General features: G+C 38.4%; 1 protein-coding gene across 1 annotated transcript in view; it reads left to right on the forward strand.

Annotated features, from left to right (window-relative positions):
* ano2b (anoctamin 2b) overlaps window positions 1-19311 on the forward strand; it is a 55300-nt gene that overhangs the window by 9104 nt on the left and 26885 nt on the right. The window contains 12 exon segments of the mRNA XM_052118549.1: window positions 390-488; window positions 726-883; window positions 1059-1113; window positions 1355-1406; window positions 4584-4639; window positions 4718-4765; window positions 4851-4915; window positions 5018-5152; window positions 5702-5862; window positions 7594-7676; window positions 8226-8306; window positions 11120-11206. Coding sequence (XP_051974509.1) covers window positions 390-488; window positions 726-883; window positions 1059-1113; window positions 1355-1406; window positions 4584-4639; window positions 4718-4765; window positions 4851-4915; window positions 5018-5152; window positions 5702-5862; window positions 7594-7676; window positions 8226-8306; window positions 11120-11206 — 1080 coding nt within the window.

The following is a 19311-nucleotide window of genomic DNA, read 5'->3' on the forward strand; positions in this document are numbered from 1 at the left end:
AATTTAAGAAAATGTATTTCCATCACTGTCACTTCCACCCCAGAATTCTATTAAACACATACAGTACATGATAAAAATGGTAATTTTTTATTTTTTTTTAACAAGTAATTTCTTTCATGAAATCCACAGTTGAAGAAACACTCTTTAACACATTAAGAGACAAGAAAATAACCTTTTTTAAGCATGCCTTTTAATCTTACTGATTTGAAATATGGGCGGTGAGAACTTGTATCTTGACTAAATTGGCCTTAATCAATTAAGTATGTCTCTTGCTTTTGATTGTAATATTGATAAGTTGACAGGTAGCATTATTTAAGCTTCTCTGATTGTAACTATAGCTGTGCAGGATATTGACTTCTGAAGACCTTTCTCTTAAATTTTTCCCCCAGAACAAGGTCCATGGTCATGCCTTTATCCGACTTCATGCGCCTTGGCACGTGTTGAGTAGAGAGGCAGAGTTTCTCAAGATCAAGGTGCCCACCAAGAAGGTGAGATACAGCAGGCTTTACAGAGCCCTCTGTTAGTCTCAAGACCTGACTCTCTTGGGATATCCTTGAGTGCTTTCTCCACAACCCCTCAGAAGTCCCTGCATGTATTACTTAGGGTGTCTGTGATGTATTTAAGGGAGAGAGGGAAATGTACAATGCTATTTGTTGGTTGTATTTGTTGTGCTAAATTCCCTTTTGCTTATTAAAAAAAAAACGGATCTTGTGTCTCTTAATCAGAGTTACGAGTTAAGAGAAGATAAAGGTCTGGCTGCCACCATGAATGAAGTGTGGAGGAAGATAAATCAACCATTTCAACCAAATGTCCCCCACCAGGAGCAAGAGCATAGCCGGACCAAGTTCCTCTCACACTGCTTCTCCCGGGACAAGCTCCACCTGTGAGAATCTCACTTGTTTGGGGTATTTGGGATTACTTGGGATGCCACCAAGGGCCACTTGGGATTTTCTGGCATCACTCTTCTTAGAGGATTGAATGAGATTTGTTTGACTGATTGCCAAATGATTCTTTGTAATTACTGTTTATGACTCATGAGCTTTTGGCTTTATTTTTAGGTACAACATAAACTCAAAGGACACGTTCTTCGACAATGCTACAAGGAGCCGAATAGTGAGTGTATTTTGCTTTGTCATGAAGGTGGTTTTGTTCATCTGGCCAGGTACAATGTGATATTTGAGCAGAGAACACGGTATACAAGAGGGAACAAAAGTTATTTGTTACCAGCAGGAGATTGCCGTCTCTAGGCGACGCTCTAGGAAACAAATTCCTCCGAGAGGTTTCCGGGAACAATTTTCAGGTATATTGTTTGCTTGTATCTCTCTCACTCTTTCTGTCTCTTTTTCTCTCCTAGGTGTATGAAATCCTCAGGAGAACAGCCTGCACACGGACCTGCCAAACCATGGGTTAGTAATGCGTTAATCCATATCCAAAGAGTAGTGTTGAGGGAATCTTGAGGATAGTCAAGCCCAGAATAGCCGTGATTCCACCATCGGGCCCAAATGAGGTTGTGCGAGTGCGTTCCCACTGTCACTTTAAGGGCTTCTTCGTACCTCAGACTTTGGCCTGCCGATTACCCTTGGACCAAATAAGGCCTACAGAGGATTGAGTCGGGGTCAATGTCAAAAGTGGAGTTTTGCTGAGTCACGTCAGATGTTTCAGCAACATGAAACTCATTCCCCAATTTTTCATATCTAGCTACCAGCTTACCTTGTCAATGTCGATTTATTTATAAAGCATGATTAAAAACAACAGACGGTTGACCACTGTGTTATACAATAATCAAATATAAAACAAGGTATTAAAATACAGAAAATGATACAAAACAGAAAAGGAAATACAACAGTAAAACTATTAATAACACTAATTAGTATCAAAACTATATTGGACCAAATGCCACAGCTTAAAAATGTGTTTAAAACTGGATATAGAAGGGGCAGTTCTTATGTACTAGGGCAATCTGTTCCAAAGTTTTGGGTCAGTACTGCAGAAGCCCAGTCACCCCTTAGCTTTAACCTGGACCTGGGTACAGTTAACGTTCTCTCTTCAGTGGAACTAAGAGACGTTGAGGGCTTGTGTATATGTAGGAGGCTGGAAAGGTAGGGTGGGGCTAACCCATTCAGCGATTTAAAAACAAACTTTAGGAGCTTAAAATCTATTCTCTAGTGGACCGGCAGCCAGTAAAAAGAGACAAAAATGTGGGAAATATGATCCTGCTCGCATGTACCTGTCAAAAGCCTAGCTGTAGCATTCTAATCCATTTGCAAATGAGACAATGATGACTGGTTTACTCCTATGTAAAGAGTATTACAGTAGTCCAGTTGTGTGGAAACAAAGGCGAATTTGCTTTTTCAAAATCAATAAAAGAAAGCGAAGCCTTGGCTTTGGCCAATAATCTCAAATGAAAAAAGCTGAATTAATCTGTTATCAAACAGTACACCTAGGCTCTTTTTGTAAAACAGTACACTGGTTTATATAAAGGGGACAAAGGGCCCAGATCTGATGATGCCAGAGTCTTCAAATCAATCTCAGTTTAACTTCCATTGAGATTTAGAAAGTTCATAGACATCCAAGCTTTAATATCATCCAAACAGGCCAGTAAGGAATCTAAAGCACTCTTCAGAGTTTTTCTCAGTGGCAGATACATTTGTGTGTCATCTGCATAACAATGAAAAGAGATGGCATGTTTATTAAAAATTTACCTTAATGCTCCATATACAGCAAAAACAAAATGAGACCAAGAATGGACCCTTGGGGAACCTCACAGGTGAGAGAGCCTTGTATAAAATGTTTAAAATATGCCAGAATAGACCCTGTTAGAAGACAACTATTAATTATATTCAGAATACTAGTCCCAATAGTATCAAAAACATGTTTGAGAAACCGAGATGGAATAATGTTGTATGGACTGTTTGAAGGTTTCAAATGGTCAACTATTTGTGCTAGAAAAGAAATAGTCTCAAACTGAGTAAAAGCAACTGGACATATAAAAGGAATGGAGGTATTATGGGCTGGAGATAAGATAAGCGATCTAATATCAGTAACCTTATTAACAAAAAAAGATAAGAATATGTTCACAGGTATCTGAAGACATATCGAGACAGACAGTATCAATGGGATTAATAACAGCATATATAGTGTTACATAAAACTCTGGGCCTAGGGCAGTTTTTAGCAATTATGTCTGAAAAATACTTCTTTAACTGTTTTCTGGTAATTTGACAAAGAATCCCTTAAAATTTCATAAGACACCTGGAGCCTGTCTTTCTTCCATTTACGCTCCGCTCTCCTGCAAGCCTGTCTAAGATCATGACTAAAATCATTCAACCAAGGTTTCGATTTGGGTTTATCACGCTTAACCTTACAAGGAGCAACAGAGTTTAAAATAGTGGAACAAGAGGAGTTAAACGGAGTGAGCAGAGCCTCTGCACTCATGTGAGATGGGGGGCTTTCAAGTGTGAAAGTGGTTGAAGCTTTTTTAGATGAAATTGCAAAATGCTCAATTGTTGCAAGGTTTATATCATGAGACAAGCGAGCAAGGGTTTACTTTTTTCATAAGGGAAAGAGACACCAAAAATAACAGGCTTATGGCCTGAAAAAACTACATTGCATATTTTAGTAAAACAGAAAGACAGACAAACATCCTCAACAAATCAATGGAAACTGGAGAATCGTCAGTAGACAAAATCAAGAGTCTTAACATTTGGGCTGATGTAAATGTGTGACGACGTAGTTAAGTATATTGTTGCTGAAGTTGCCAAGTTGTATAACAAGCGCGTAATGGTAAAGGTTCGGGAAAAAGTCAAAAGAATTGCAGTCACAGTACAAATCTGTGTTCATTTTGAGTGCTTGGATGGGCAGGTTGTGTTACGTTAGCATCAGGGCAGCGTATCAATAGCGGGTTTTAGGGCAACACTGTGGGGCTATTGGCCCGATGGTGAGAATGCAGATCGATTTTGGTCTCGAGGTCCGAGGCTGCTGGCCCCGGCTGAGCAGTTGATAGCTCTGGCTCGCACTGGCCCGATGGTGGAATTGGCTAGCTTCGGATGGGGGCATAGTGCAGCTCAAGCCCATGCCATATGCTCTCTTGGACTGTTCCACCATGCAGACGGACCGCCAGGGGCTACTGGGAGATCGAGGCTATCTAGCAGAAGGGATCTCTTTATTTCTCTCTCTTCGTACCCCTCCCTTTCCCATCTCTCTTTTTCTTTCCATCTCTCATACTTTTGCTCATTAAATTGGGTCAAAAAGTTCTGGGATTGGGATCCAAATTGAAGCCGGGTCCATTGAGGAGGGGTGGGGGGGTGCTGATGGGTAGTATAGGACTTTCCAGCTTGTTGCTGGGGAGCTACTTTATTAATTGAGGGCTAATCACTAGAACGTACATGTCGTTCCTTTGAGGACTGATTAATTACTTTGATTAAAGCCTGTGTTCCACATGTCAGCTGTCTTCCGCCTTGAGGACTCAGGCTTTCGGTTTTCCAAAAGCAAAGAAGTTGGGTCACTGTAAAGTAATAGCAGTCAATCATTATTCCCAAATGTGATGTTGAGTATTTTAAGGTGCTCTCTTTTTTTGCCTTCCAGGTATCACCACGCTAATAGCTAATGGAGTTTATGATTCAGCATTCCCGTTACATGATGTAAGTTGTTTTTATTGATTCCTTTACGTCCCCTTTCTTTTTTGTACCTGTCCACTTACCTGTGTTGTGTGATTACAGGGAGACTTTCGGCCCACTGGACAAGCCGATGGAAAGAATGACAGACAGGTACATTGCTATTGTGTTTACGTTTGCTTAATATATCAAATTAAACTTGCCGTTTGTTTACATTCAGTATTTTTCATTGTTTCAGTTGTTACAAGATGAATGGGCGAGATATGGTGCTTTTTACAAGTATCAGCCTGTTGATCTTATCAGGTATCCATAATCACTTTAACACATTGTATTACATTAACAGCAATATGCCGTACACACCTAGACACTTTCATGTTTTCCTTGTGTTATAACCTTTTACTTCAGGAAGTACTTTGGGGAGAAGATTGGTCTCTACTTTGCCTGGCTTGGTCTCTATACTCAGCTGCTGATGCCTGCATCTGTGGTGGGCATCATTGTGTTCTTCTATGGCTGGGCAACTGTGGAAACGAACATACCCAGGTACGTACCACTGATGCCCGCAGAGGGCACTGTTGTGAGTGGGCAAAGGAAAGCTTCCAGGTTGAAACTAGTACTAGACTGTGATTAGCAGGGTTGGGAAAGATTCTGAATTTTAGACTTGGCTCCTATTCATGTGTTGGAATTAGAGTAGAACTGGCCAAACCCCATTGAATTTGAATTGCAATTCAAAGAAATTCAACAAGGTGACAACATAGGAAGTTTTGCGATCTAAAAATGCAATCAGCATAAGTTGTAACTGAAAACATCCCAGAGGAAACACAGGGGAAAACTGTGTCTTTATTGAGTGCATGGTGAGCCAGTCCATTTTGTTTTTGAGACTGCAATGAGACCTTTTATTCCAGTGCAGTAACCGTTTTCTAGCGTTGCAAGATAAAATAGTGTTGCATTTTTAATATATACTTTAGACATGGAGGGACGTTGATGGATAAACATGCTACACCATATCACAGGTGTAATTAATTAATTCTGTTGGACTGTTGCACAGCCCTATCTGAGTATATGTTTGTGTGTTTTGTGTGTTTCTACCAGCCAGGAGATGTGTGACGAAGATCAGAACTTCACCATGTGTCCCCTCTGTGATCGGTCATGTGATTACTGGCATCTGAGCACAGCGTGTGGCACAGCGCGTGCCAGCCATCTCTTTGACAACCCTGCCACCGTGTTCTTTGCCATCTTCATGTCCCTCTGGGGTACGGCCTGAAAAGCCCTCACATTTCATTATTTTGCTCAGCTTTGCCTTATTTAAATGTAGCCAAGCGATAGATAGATGGAAGCAATAGTTCAATTCTTTTCTCATACACAACCAGTGAAAATGGAATGAATTGCTTTACAAAGCTATTATAATTATCATTATTTTGTAATGGATGACCAGCCGAAAAGTGTCCAACATACATGAGATCTCCTTCAATACTCCCACTGCTCCTCGTGATGTTAGTTGAGAGACGATGTGGAGAGCTGTAATCTAGACCAAGTGTGAAATGGAATAATTTCCATTTTTCCATTTGTGTTATTTCATAGTGTTTATGACATTATGATTATCACAACTTGATCTCATAGAATCACGCTACTATACTTTTTTGCTAAAAGATTGTTGTATGTATTGCGGCAGTTTCCCGGTGCAATAAACATTAGAGGCACTTTTACTACCTTTCACATGTCACAAATAAAACAGCAGATTATCAGTTCTAAAACACTTTTCACCCTGTTATGACATCAAATCACTGAAAGTTGTACCAGTAATAATAAAGGATGAGCAGGTGTCCACTCTTTAAATGGTATTGTATGTTTAGAGACTACCCACTTTAGTACAATGCTATACTTACTGTATTTACTTGCAGTGCTGGCTCATACATAGTATTCTGTAGATTGTTGAACATGAGAGCAGCTCAAGCAGGGGTAGCATTAATGAGCAGAAGTGCTGCGGTCTCCATAGTGATGGAGATAAAGAGTTGTTGAATGGCCAGAGAGTAATATTACCTCTTCCTTTCACTGTCCCTGTCTCCGGGCCTGGATGATAGTGGCATTGTGAAGCCACTCAATCCCTGACACTGCCCTGTCTTTCACACCTGTGTGGGGTAGCAGAAGCTATACATTAATACTAATAAAGTGACCTCCAGCAGAGTGCAGAGAGAATGTATCTGTTTGTATGTAGGTATTAGGATGTCATATATTAATTAGTCATCCAATGACATTGTCTATGTCTTTTCTCTTTGGCCTTATGAGGATTCAAAGGAATAGTTCACCCAATAATGAAAATTCTGTCATGAATAATTACTTTAATTTCAGTGTGTTCCTGACATAAAGCAGTCGTGTGGCATTTTTCATTGTTTTTATTACGGATGTAGATTTAACTTGTTTATTCAGTGCAAATAACAAGTAAAAATTTGCAATTATTCATGCCTGCGTAATTGTCCTACCAACAAAGCAATTCAATCTTAAGTCTTTGAATTATCCGAATTACTATTATACATTATAATTATTTTGATTATTATATATTTACTTACATTTTGGGGGCCTTTTTCAGCGAATATTGATATATGAGACTCACTGTGATTAATTCTATTAATCCGCATATAAAGTAATTTTATTTAAAAATTGTAATTGATTGAAAGCATGACAGCCCATGATCACTATATGCTTTGTATGTAAAAGAGCAGCGTAAACATTCTGCCGAACAACACCTTTTGTGTTCCACTGAAGAAAGTAAGTCATATGGGTTTGAATCAACATGAGGGACATACTTTTCATTTGTGGGTGAACTAACCATTTAAGGGTTTTGTAGATGTGATTTGTCCTATATAAGGATATTAATCTTGCCCTAGTTGAATTCATCTTTTGTTTTTCCGGTGAGGCCATATCTGGCAAATTCAGTTGAGTATTATTTGTTGTCAGTGCTCATACTGTATCTCTCTCTCTTTTAGCTGCAATGTTTCTAGAGCACTGGAAGCGCAGACAGATCAGTCTGAACTATAGCTGGGATCTGACAGGCATGGAGGAGGAGGAGGTGCGTTCACAAGGACGTTCACACATGTACACAGTCACATTACATCAGAGCTCTAACCAAAGAGAAGGCAGTAGTTTGTGTTTATATGTCAAACCTGCATTACAAGGCCGTTTACAATGACACCGCGTTTCCTCCACACTGACCGTCACAAAACTGAAAATGAGTAATGCTGACTATTATATGATGTGACACAATGGTGACATCGCTATCTATTAGAATTGATGTTTATCTCCCAACACTGTATGTGAATGTCACCTTCTGTGTTCTTAAGAAACAATGGAATCACCAATTTGTTGTCTCAACTTGTTGTTTCTCTAAATGCAATCTTTCCCGCCAGGAAAAAGCGAAGGTTTGCGTTTTCTATTTGAAACTCTCTTCTGAGATTTGCATATTGCTCTTTGAGATGTTGAGTCTGCCCTTGCGATTTGTCCTTGTGTTGACCTGGATTTTTCACCGGTTTGAATGTTTTGAAACTGCTCTATCTTTGGCTGTCCACTGGGTCTTGCACTGAGTAGGAAAGCAATTTGCTCTTTGTCCTTTTCTTTCTAGGAACACCCCAGACCCAAATATGAAACGATACTGCTTCAGAAGAGGCAGAGGAAGAAGAAAAATAAGAAGAGCAAAAATGAGGTGGGCATGTCTAGTTTTCTAGTAAAAAATAATTAAACACCCTATTAATATCCGAAAAATAGTATTTGCAAATGGGGTATGTTGTATGGATGTATATTGTTTTAAGGATGTTTCAACGATAGTTTTCATAGTCTCGTAATAATTCGTACGAAATGGCGAAATCGTTAAATATCCTGGGACATTTTTTCAACCTTTCAACAGAATTTCAAATGGATACAAGCTAGCCTCTTACCTAACACTTCGTTTTAAGAAAGGGAACATCAGTTTGTATTTATGCAATAAAAATGACTGATGTATGTCACAAAGGTTATTTTAATATTTAAATAATAGATAAGTTAGGGTTAAAGGTTAAGATACATTTTTATATCATGGTTCATTGATTGATGGTTTATTTTTCTCTTTTGAATAAAAAGTTGTATGTTTTTGCATGAGCAAACTTTCTCACGAGTTTGCTGTCTTTTACTATTATTACGATGTAACCGTAAAAGGACCGGCAAGGAGGAGGCGAGAACTGGCTGAACAGTCAACATAAAGTTTAATCAGAAACTTAACTTAAAACAAACACAGACACACATGCAACGCGGTTGTGTCTCTCTCTCGAACCGGTGCCTCCGGCTGCCCCTTATCTCGCTCTCCCGCTGATCAGCCGGTTCAGCGGCGACCATGCTCCATCACTGCCCGAACACGCCCTCCTCCTGGTCACAAACGACTTCTCATGAGATCGGGTTAGATGTTTCTATATTTTTACTGGAACATAAGACAACATTTTTTGGAGTGTACTTAAAGGGGAAAAGCATATATAGCATTTTCTACATGATTTGAATACCTTTAGAAATCAATTCTTGACATTTAATCATAGAAAACATTCCCCGTTTTAGGTCAGTTAGGATCACTAATTTATTTTAGGAATGTGAAATGTCAGAATAATAGTTGAGAGAATTATTTCTTTCATCACATTCCCAGTGGGTCAGAAGTTTACATACACTTTGTTAGTATTTGGTAGCATTGCCTAAACATTGTTTAACTTGGGTCAAGCTTTTTGGGTTGCCTTCCACAAGCTTGCTGGCATTTTGGCCCATTCCTGCAGATAGAACTGATGTAACTCGGAGTGGTGGTGGTGTAGTGGCTAAAGCACAGGGCTGTTAATCAGAAGGTCACAGGTTCTAACCCCACAGCCACCACCATTGTGTCCTTGAGCAAGACACTTAACTCCAGGTTGTTCTGGGGGGATTGTCCCTGTAATAATTGCACTGTAAGTCGCTTTGGATAAAAGCGTCTGCCAAATGCATAAATGTAAATGTAACTGAGCCAGGTTTGTAGGCATCCTTGCTCGCACACGCTTTTTCAGTTCTGCCCTCACATTTTTTTATCGATTTGAGGTCAGGGCTTTGTGATGACCACTCCAGTACCTTGATTGTCCTTAAGCCATTTTGCCACAACTTTGGAGGTATGCTTGGGGTCATAGTCCATTTGGAAGACCTATTTGCAACCAAACTTTAACTTCCTGGCCTACGTCTTGAGATGTTGCATCAATAAATCCAAACAATTTTCCTTCCTCATGATGCCATCTTTTTTGTGACGTGCACCAGTCCCTCCTGCAGTAAAGCACCCCCACAACATGATGCTGCCACCACCATGCTTCACGGTTGGGATGGTGTTCTTCGGCTTTCAATACTCACCCTTTTTCCTCGAAACATAACGATGGTCATTATGGCCAAATAGTTCATTTTTTTGTTTCATTAGACAAGATGACATTTCTCCAAAAAGTAAGATCTTTGTCCCCATGTGCACTTGCAAACAGTAGTCTGGCTTTTTAGTAACTGTTTTGGAGCAGTGGCTTCTTCCTTGATGAGCAGCCTTTCAGGTTATGTTGATATAGGACTAATTTTACTGTGGATATAGATACTTGTCTACCTGTTTCCAACAGCATCTTCACAAGGTCCTTTTGCTGTTGTTACGGGATTGATTTGCACTTTGCACCAAACTACGTTCATCTCTAGGAGACAGAATGAGTCTCCTTCCTGAGCAGTATGATGGCAGCATGGTCCCATGGTGTTTAGACTTGCATACTATTGTTTGTACAGATGAACATGGTAACTTAAGGCCTTTGGAAATTGCTCCCAAGGATGAACCAGACGTGTGGAGGTCCACAATTATTTTCTGAGGTCTTGGCTGATTTGTTTTGATTTTCCTATGATGCCCTGAGAAGCACTGAGCTTGAAGTTAGGCCTTAAAATACATCCACAGGTACACCTCCAATTGACTCCAATTAGCCTAATTGGCTAAGTGCCTAAAGGCTTGACATTATTGGAATTTTCCAAGCTGCTTAAATGCACAGCTAGCTTAGTGTATGTAAACTTCTGACCCACTGGAGTTGTGATATAGTCAATTAAAAGTGAAACAATCTGTCTGTAAACAATTGTTGGAAAATGATTCATGTTCATGCACAAAGTAATGACTTCAACCTAAGTGTATGTAAACTTCTGACTTCAACTGTACATATATGCTTTGTATTTTATTGAAAAGAGTCAAAATGGGAACTGCCATGGTTGTTGCGACATTAAAGAGGGTGCCAAATTATGAGGGCTTTTTGCATAGCCTTCCCATCATGCATAGCTGTGGCCTTAAGCATTTGGCACCAGTGCATTGGGGGCTCGTAGGCTTTGCATGGTGATGCCAAAGCAAAAGAGGTGGTGATGAAGAGGGGAGGGTGGTGTGATTTAGGAAAAATCTTTATAGTTGTGTCTGATTTGCATTGTTAGCTAGAGGCTGTTGTCAGCGATTGTTTGATGGTTAGGATCTGTGTCTTCCAGTCTGAGAGAGGTGTGGAAGAGAGCGGAGAGCTGGGCAAGGACAAATGGAGACAGAGGTTACTGTCAGCCATGGCTGCTGGGAATCCGGTAAATGCTTCTATCTCTCTCTCTCTCGCCTCTATATCTCAAGAGCCTTGTTTCCACCTGCTTGTGTTCAACTCCACAATACTACCTTTTTGTGCGGTTGTAAGGTTCTTTCCCCTGTCCCTAACATGCTCTCCAATATCTTTTCTGGTCTTTGTTAAAGGAATATTTCAGCCAAAAGTGACAATTCAGCTTTTATATACTCACCATCATGTTGTTCCAAACCCATATGCTGTTATATGTCCCATGGAACACTAAAGGAGCAATGTTGAAGAATGTTCACGCAGTTCATTGTGAGTATGGCTGCCAAGCCCCAAAATAGTCTCATGTAGCTTTCCCTTTGACTAAAACTGCAAAGGTCTAGAGTGTATAGCAGCTTAAATTGGCTTAGAACCACCCACTTGGGCAGGAAGAGCCATCTAACACCCTCTGTACAGCAGACGTGAGCGGTGTGGCACGTCAAAAGCAAATAGATCCCATTTTATTCAATGAAGCTATCTACATTGTGTCCACGTCACATAGCACAGACAGTGGTTGAATGGCCTCTTGTATTGACGACATGCAGCAGAGCTACTCCAGCCACTTTATTAGTCTTAAAATGATTTTACTTACCATTTGTGTGAATCTTTCTTCCGTGAATATTGAAATGACTTCTGACTACTACATTAAAGCCAGCTTGTGAGGTTTCAGTTATCTGGTCTACTAATCTATTTCATTTACACTGCAATGCTTAATGTACAGATCCGAACTTTTGACCATGTCCGTTTTTTTGTCCGGCCTGTTTACATTCACTTAAAACAAACTGCTTTTACAATAATTACCTGCCAAGACGCACTAGGCTGTCACTCAGCACTTTTTAGCGATGTTAGAAAAAATGTATGTCGATGTTTATACCAATGGCTATCCGTTGAAAATAAAGTAGGACACATTTAGCCATTGCCGAAGTCTACACGAGCCCACAGCTGATTGGTCTGTGCTTTCTGCATGTCATTTAGAATGTTTACAGCCTCAATCTTATTATTTCAAAGTAAATAATGACAGCATTTTCGTTGGAGTAAACTATCTCTTTGAACTGCATTGTGACCCCTGAAAGATGAGAAGACCCAGCAATCCAGCTCTGCCTTTACTCCGAAAGTTCTTTTTACTTAAATGATGTCACTATGATATCTTACTCTGCTCTATTCTGCTATCACATTACCATTTCCTGTCAATAACTTTAAAAGTATGACTTGCAGCCCATTCATGCACACACGGACAGACACCTTTGGTGAGAGAATTTGAGCCCCTTTTAATTTGTAAATAGCCCCATGTGTCTGTCAGAGGGGCTCAGCTGGGTGGATGCTGGTGTGGGGTGGTCACTATGAGGTCGTCGTCATTAGCAATACTCTCTTCTCTCACTGCTATAATCCTCTTGGGGCAGGACGGAGCATTTCAGGCTAATACAATTAGATAGTTTAGCTTGCACCTTAGTTTATCAGAGTCTGGCATGTTGGATTCACGTTCGCCAACGTTTGGAGCTGATAACAACATATTTAACATTTCTAGGTCCCAGTAGTAAATGCAGTGCTGTTCAAAAGTCCAAATTGAAAATCTGGGATTTAAAATGAAGCCTAATTTAAATTTGGAAATAAACTAAAGTATTGGGATTTAAAAAAAATGCAAAAATAAAGAAATAAACGTACTGTAGAGATTTTGCGGTATTTCTTGGTCACTGACAAAAAAAAAATAATTTGTGACATTGATCAGGTTAATATTAATCATGATCATGTCAGTATTTGTAGAATGTTTATTTACCCCAAAATATTTTTTAACTCTTGTTTATTAATAAACTATATATATATATATATATATATATATATATATATATATATATATATATATATATATATATATATATTATTATTATTTATTTTTTTTTAAACAAATGTGGGACTACTAAAAACATTTCTGTGGGTATCAACATTATGCCACGAATTCTGTCTTTTCAGCTTAATTTATATTGAACCCAGAACATTCCTTTAAAGCCAAAAGGGAAATATCATCAGGATTGGGGAGTAACGGAATACATGTAACGGGATTACGTATTTAAAATACAAAAAATTTGTAACTGTATTCAACTACAGTTACAATTTAAATAATTGGTAATTAGAATAGTTACATTCAAAAAGTAATTAGATTACTGAAGAGATTACTTTGCATTTAATTGTCATTTGTTTCATTTAATATTTAGTCCTTTCACATGGAAAACATGTATACATATAAATAATGTGATCCAAACTGCATTTGAACAGCGGTTGAAGCACTTTCTTATGATGTGTTACATTCATACGAGCAGACAGAGATACGTTTGAAGTAAGTTTGGAGCACAAGAAATAGAAATAAACCTTGTGTAAATTGTTAGCTTTACGCTAAGCTAAAATGCTATTTCTAGCCATTTACATGCACATGTTACCAGCACGATCATATTTACTTATCAAGAAAATTCACAATGGATCATAATTTCTTTTTTTCTAGTAACACCTTTGATATTAGGGCATAAATCATATTCTTGATAATAATTTTTGTATTTTCCTGTAAAAATATCTAAAAATTCTTCAAACAAAATCAGTTAGATTGATCTTGTTTTAGAAAAACACTGCATAAAATATTTGTTTTTCAGAGAATATATTTTTAACATGTGTATTTTGTTTTACTGTACTGGCAGAGTTTTTATAGTCAAAACAAGTGAAAAAAATCTACCAGTGCTGAAGAAGTAATCCAAAATATTTAGAATATGTTACTGACCTTGAGTAATCTAACGGAATACATTACAAATTACAGTTACAGCATGTAATCTGTAGTGGAATACATTTCAAAAGTAACCCTCCCAACCCTGTATATCACACTAAGAAATTCATGTACATTTTTTATAATGAAATCTTTCCGTCTTATTGTTAGGCTCATATTAAATTAGAACAAGGCTTTATAGAATACATTTCACTAGTGATCTCAGAAAGTTGGGTTCCACTGTATATTGCAAGTCATTTCTATAAAATGCAGTAAATAAGTGTGTTTTTCCAAGTTAATTTATTTTCTTTCTGCACATACAGTAGGTGAGGTGTGAACCTAGTTCAAGCTTCTAATGGCCCCTCAGGGTAACCCACTGTCTGTAGAACATTAATTCTGGTTTAAAGTCTGACTATGAGTTTTTATTGCCTTAATTGAGTGGTTAGACCACCAATCTGATTGGATGGCTTTTTGCAATTTCTAGGAGTCAGGATACACTTTTAGTTATGTCCGATTTGAGATTGGCTTGCTCTAAACGCCACAGAAAATAGCTTGTTCGGAACATTGTGTTCGGATGGTGATTCTTGGTCAAAATACGCTATGAAGTGGACCAGACTTTATGCCAATAGTCAAAACTCTCCCTTGGCGAGGGTTTCAGTTTTGTATAGTATTAAACCTATATTGTCACGATTGATTGGTAAAAAAAAGTTGTATCCTTGAATTGAGTGCAATTTAAATGCATGTACTTGATTTTGCTCTGGTGTGAAATGTTCAGCTATAACATTAATTGTTGCCTATGTGATGTTGTCTGTTTTCATAATTTATTTATATCTCTTATTAACACAAATTATTTTTTTTTTTACTTTATATTGGATAGTCTTAGACCGCAAGTCATATTTAGGTACCACTGACCTAATTTGTAGCCTATTTTGTGATTTTTTTTTTTAGGGTCTTTCTGCCCAAAAGTCACAGATTTCTATCTGTCACCTGCATTATGGCGCTTTTTCTCATTCTTATGTTTAGCAACTCTGTCCCAGATATCATGGCCCACGGTCAGTCCTGCCCTAGATGTTACTCAGAATCTTAAATCAAGAATGTACAGTTGAAGTCAAAAGTTTACATACACCTTATACAAATACATTTAAACTCAGTTTTTCACAATTCCTGGCATTTAATTGTAGAAAACATTCCCTGTTTTGGTCAGTTTGGATCACTACTTTATTTTAAGAATGTGAAATGTCAGAATAATAGCAGAGAGAATTATTTATTTCAGCTTTTATTCCTTTCATCACATTCCCAGTGGGTCAGAAATTGACCAGAATCTGAATCTGAAAGTATGCTTACAAACGCAAGGAATTTGTCATGGTGACAGAAGCTTCCAGTGCAAGAGAATCCAAATACATGTATACAAACATATACATATAGTGACGTAAAAAATAATAAGATAAAAAAGAGAAATGTACAATAGCGCAACAATGTAATGTAAAATATAAAAATGACATTTTATATACAGATATACTGTTATGTGCAGGTGATGTAATCTATTGAAGAGGTAGTATATATAAAATAATATAAATTAAATATGGATATAAGTAAGAATGGATGGATTGAATATTGCACATGGTTGTATTGACCAAAGGAAAGTTTTGGGGGCAGTTTTAACTGTTCATGATGGATGGCCTGAGTGAAAAGACTGTGCCTGGATGTTCTGGTGTTCTGTAGCGCCGGCCAGAGGGCATCAGTTCGAAGAGGAATTGTGCTGGATGAATGGGGGTCAAGAGTGATTTTACCAGCCCTTTTCATCACTCTGGATGTGTACAGTTCTAGCCGGTTGGGTAGGGGAGCGCCAATAATCCATTTGTGGCCACTCCAATACCTTGACATTGTTGTCCTTAAGCCATTTTGCGACAACTTTGGAGTTATGCTTGGGGTCATAGTCCATTTGGAAGTCCCATTTACGACTGAGCTTTAACTTACTGGCTGATGTCTTGAGATGTTGCTTCAATACATCCACATAATTTTCCTTCCTCATGATGCCATTTATTTTGTGAAGTGCACCAGTCCCTCCTGCAGCAAAGCACCCCACAACATGATGCTGCCACCCCCATGCTTCACTGTTGGGATGGTGTCCTTCAGCTTGATTTCCACTTTTAACACCAAACTATGTTCATCTCTAGGAGGCAGAATGTGTCTCCTTCCTGAGCGGTATTATGGCTGCGTGGTCCCATGGTGTTTATACTTGCGTACTATTGTTTGTACAGATGAACATGGTACCTTCAGGCATTTGGAAATTGTAAAGGCCCACAATTTGTTTTCTGGGGTCTTGGCTGATTTCTATTGATATTCTCATGATGTCAAGCAAAGAGGCACTGAGTTTGAAGGTAGGCCTTAAAATACATTCACAGGTACTGTACACCTCCCAATTGACACAAATTAGCCTATTAGAAGCTAATTACCTAAAGGCTTGATATAATTTTCTGGAATTTTCCAAGCTACTTAAAGGCACAGTTAACTTGGTGTATGTAAACTTGTGACCCACTGGAATTGTGATATAGTCATTTTAAAGTGAAACAATCTGTCTGTAAACAATTGTTGGATAAATGACTCATGTCATGCACAAAGTAGATGTCCTAAACGACTTGCCAAAACTATAGTTTGCTAATATGAAATCTGTGGAGTGGTTTAAAAATGAGTATTATTGATTCAACCTAAGTGTATGTAAACTTCTGACTTCAACTGTATATTCTAAGCTTGGTCTTAGATATGCAAGTTATTAAAAACTAGATAATTGCATATTCTTATCACCCTCAGAAGCTGTAAACAAGGTGATTTTTATGTGGGTGATAAATCCTGCAGGATAGCCCAAGTAATTAAAGATTAAACCATGCCACTGTTTTTCAGTCTATAACCTAGAATGTTTTCACCACCAACCAAATAAGGAAGAGTCATCAGTACAGACCACAGTCAGTCCCCTCTCAATGTTACACTGCTCATTTGTGTGCCACAAGGTCCCAAAACCCCTCTGAATAAACCAATAATTAGTAGAGAGGCAGAAAGTCTAGCAAAAACCTCCTTATCTCTCATTTAAGAGGCGCACATGAGGGCCACATGGTGTGTGTTTGTGTGTGCGGTTCTGGATGACGGCAAAGCAGGCGGGTGATGAAAGTTATTAGGGTCAGGGAGTTTTATGTATTTTTAAGAATCTGACTGCTTATTTTGTTTAACACGAGCTGAGGAGTATGTTTATCAAATGCTTCAACTGGAACATTTTTGGTTGTGACGGTTTCTGTGGGAGATTAAAAGAGACAGGCCTGATGAATACTTGCTGTGCCAAGTTTAGAAGATGGGAATTTGATTCTGTGCAGTTTTCCAACACTTCTCTCCACGTCTACAATGTTTGTTTGCTTGGCTTACACAGGATGACCAGCAGAGAGCGCTAGACTCCAGGCAAGGGAGTGTATGGAAGCATTTTCTCATGCTGGGCCGAGCGCCAAACCTCTAAATTTACCAATGTCCTCACATCTCCTGGAGACACAGGACACTCAAACCCTTTCTCTTTTATGCCTGGGTTGGTTTTCACTTATATTTCCCTCTTTAAAAGCCTTGATCACATAACTATATCATCTTGGCATCTATCTTTAGGACATATGACATTAGTGGCGTTTGTTAATTAAATTCAGCACAACCTTGCATGGCTAATTTTAGACATATTAATATTTTCATCAACTCATTATCTTTGGAAAGGATAGTTTAGTTTGCTTCCTCCAATGTGAATGTGTGGGTCTGTCCTGTGAGGGAAAGATAAACAGTTTTACTGCTAAAACCAAGATATTAATTTGTGCCTTTTTCTCTTCAGAAGTTTATTTATTTACCAAAAAGTTTTTTTCTATGGTCAGGTTTTAAGGCCGCTTTCATGTTAGAGGAAGCTCTGACGGATTGTTTTATTGATGCGTAAGATGTGTTATAAGGGTCCACCTAAAATTACTGTAATTACTTGCAAGGGCCTAGCAGCCACGGGGGACGTGAGAGACACGTCCCCCACACTTTTTTAAAAGGTGATTTTTGTCCCCCGCAGTTTTCCAAGCTAAACTCATACCAAGTCCAAATGGTGGATTTGTATATAGTATTATTTGCGTTTTGTTATTTTGGGCTGATTGAGCGACCATCCAGCCAATCACAGGTGAGTTTCATGAGCCGAAACAACCCTTTCATAACAGGCCATCAGTCAGACAGTCTAATCAACATGGCTCAGTTCATTTCTACAAAGTTTCTTTCAACAATGCTCATATATATCCATGTTTTTTATCGGCATTGATGTTGATTAAAATAATAATCTGGAGATGAGGTTATATTTGATAATTTATATGACAAATGATAATTATTTATCGGCATATCGTTCTTGATTGGCAGCATTACGTAAAATGCCCTGCCTAAAAATGCAAGGGACAATCCTTCTTCTTTTAATCCTTCTTTTATTGTACAGGAAAACAATACAAAAATTATCAAGAATACATATTTTGTATTTTAAATATGTAATCACCATTACATGTATTCTATTACTCTCCAACCCTGAATATGTGTTGGGTCTGTACGAATGCTATGCCCCTGAATACTGGTTATGTCTTTACACTATCCCAATTGAAATCAGTTGATTCTCAATGGTTCTTTGAAGCAGCTATAGTCTAGTCTGACTGGCACAACTAGTGTGCATGTTCCCTTCTGGAGCTTTATTGTAGTTTTAGATACATTAATGCGTAATCTCAATGTTGATCCTGGTTATAACTGGCTGTTTTGAACAGGGTTCAAAAGTCTCAAGCTCTCAGAGTGGCTTTGTGACCATGGTGATGGGGGTGATGGAGGATTTTTATGATTTTATTAGTGACTGATCATCATGATCATATCAAGGTCTGAGCAGGAAGTCTGAGACCTTTAATACATGATTTTACATAATTTAATTTTACATTTGTCTTTAAATGTCATCCATTCTATACTTAATCTAAAGCCTCCAGTGCTTCTCAGCAGACCATTTATTTGAAAGATCACCACTGATCAAAGTGTGTGTGTGTGTGTGTCGTGCGGGTTTGGGTGGTATATGAGGACAATTTTTGTTTAGGTTACAAACTGGTAATTACAAGGGCATTATGCTATAAATGTGGTATATGAGGACATTTCTAGTGTCCCCATAATTCAAATCGCTAAACATACTAAACAAAAACAAATTTTTAAATGTAAAAATGCAGAACGTTTGTGGGGGTTAGGTTTAGGGGATAGAATCTGTAGATTGTACAGTATAAAAAACATTATGTCTATGGAGCGTCCTCATCAGGATAGCTGCACCAACT

The sequence above is a fragment of the Xyrauchen texanus genome, chromosome 45 (assembly GCF_025860055.1).
Source record: "Xyrauchen texanus isolate HMW12.3.18 chromosome 45, RBS_HiC_50CHRs, whole genome shotgun sequence".
Classification (NCBI taxonomy): Eukaryota; Metazoa; Chordata; class Actinopteri; order Cypriniformes; family Catostomidae; genus Xyrauchen; species Xyrauchen texanus.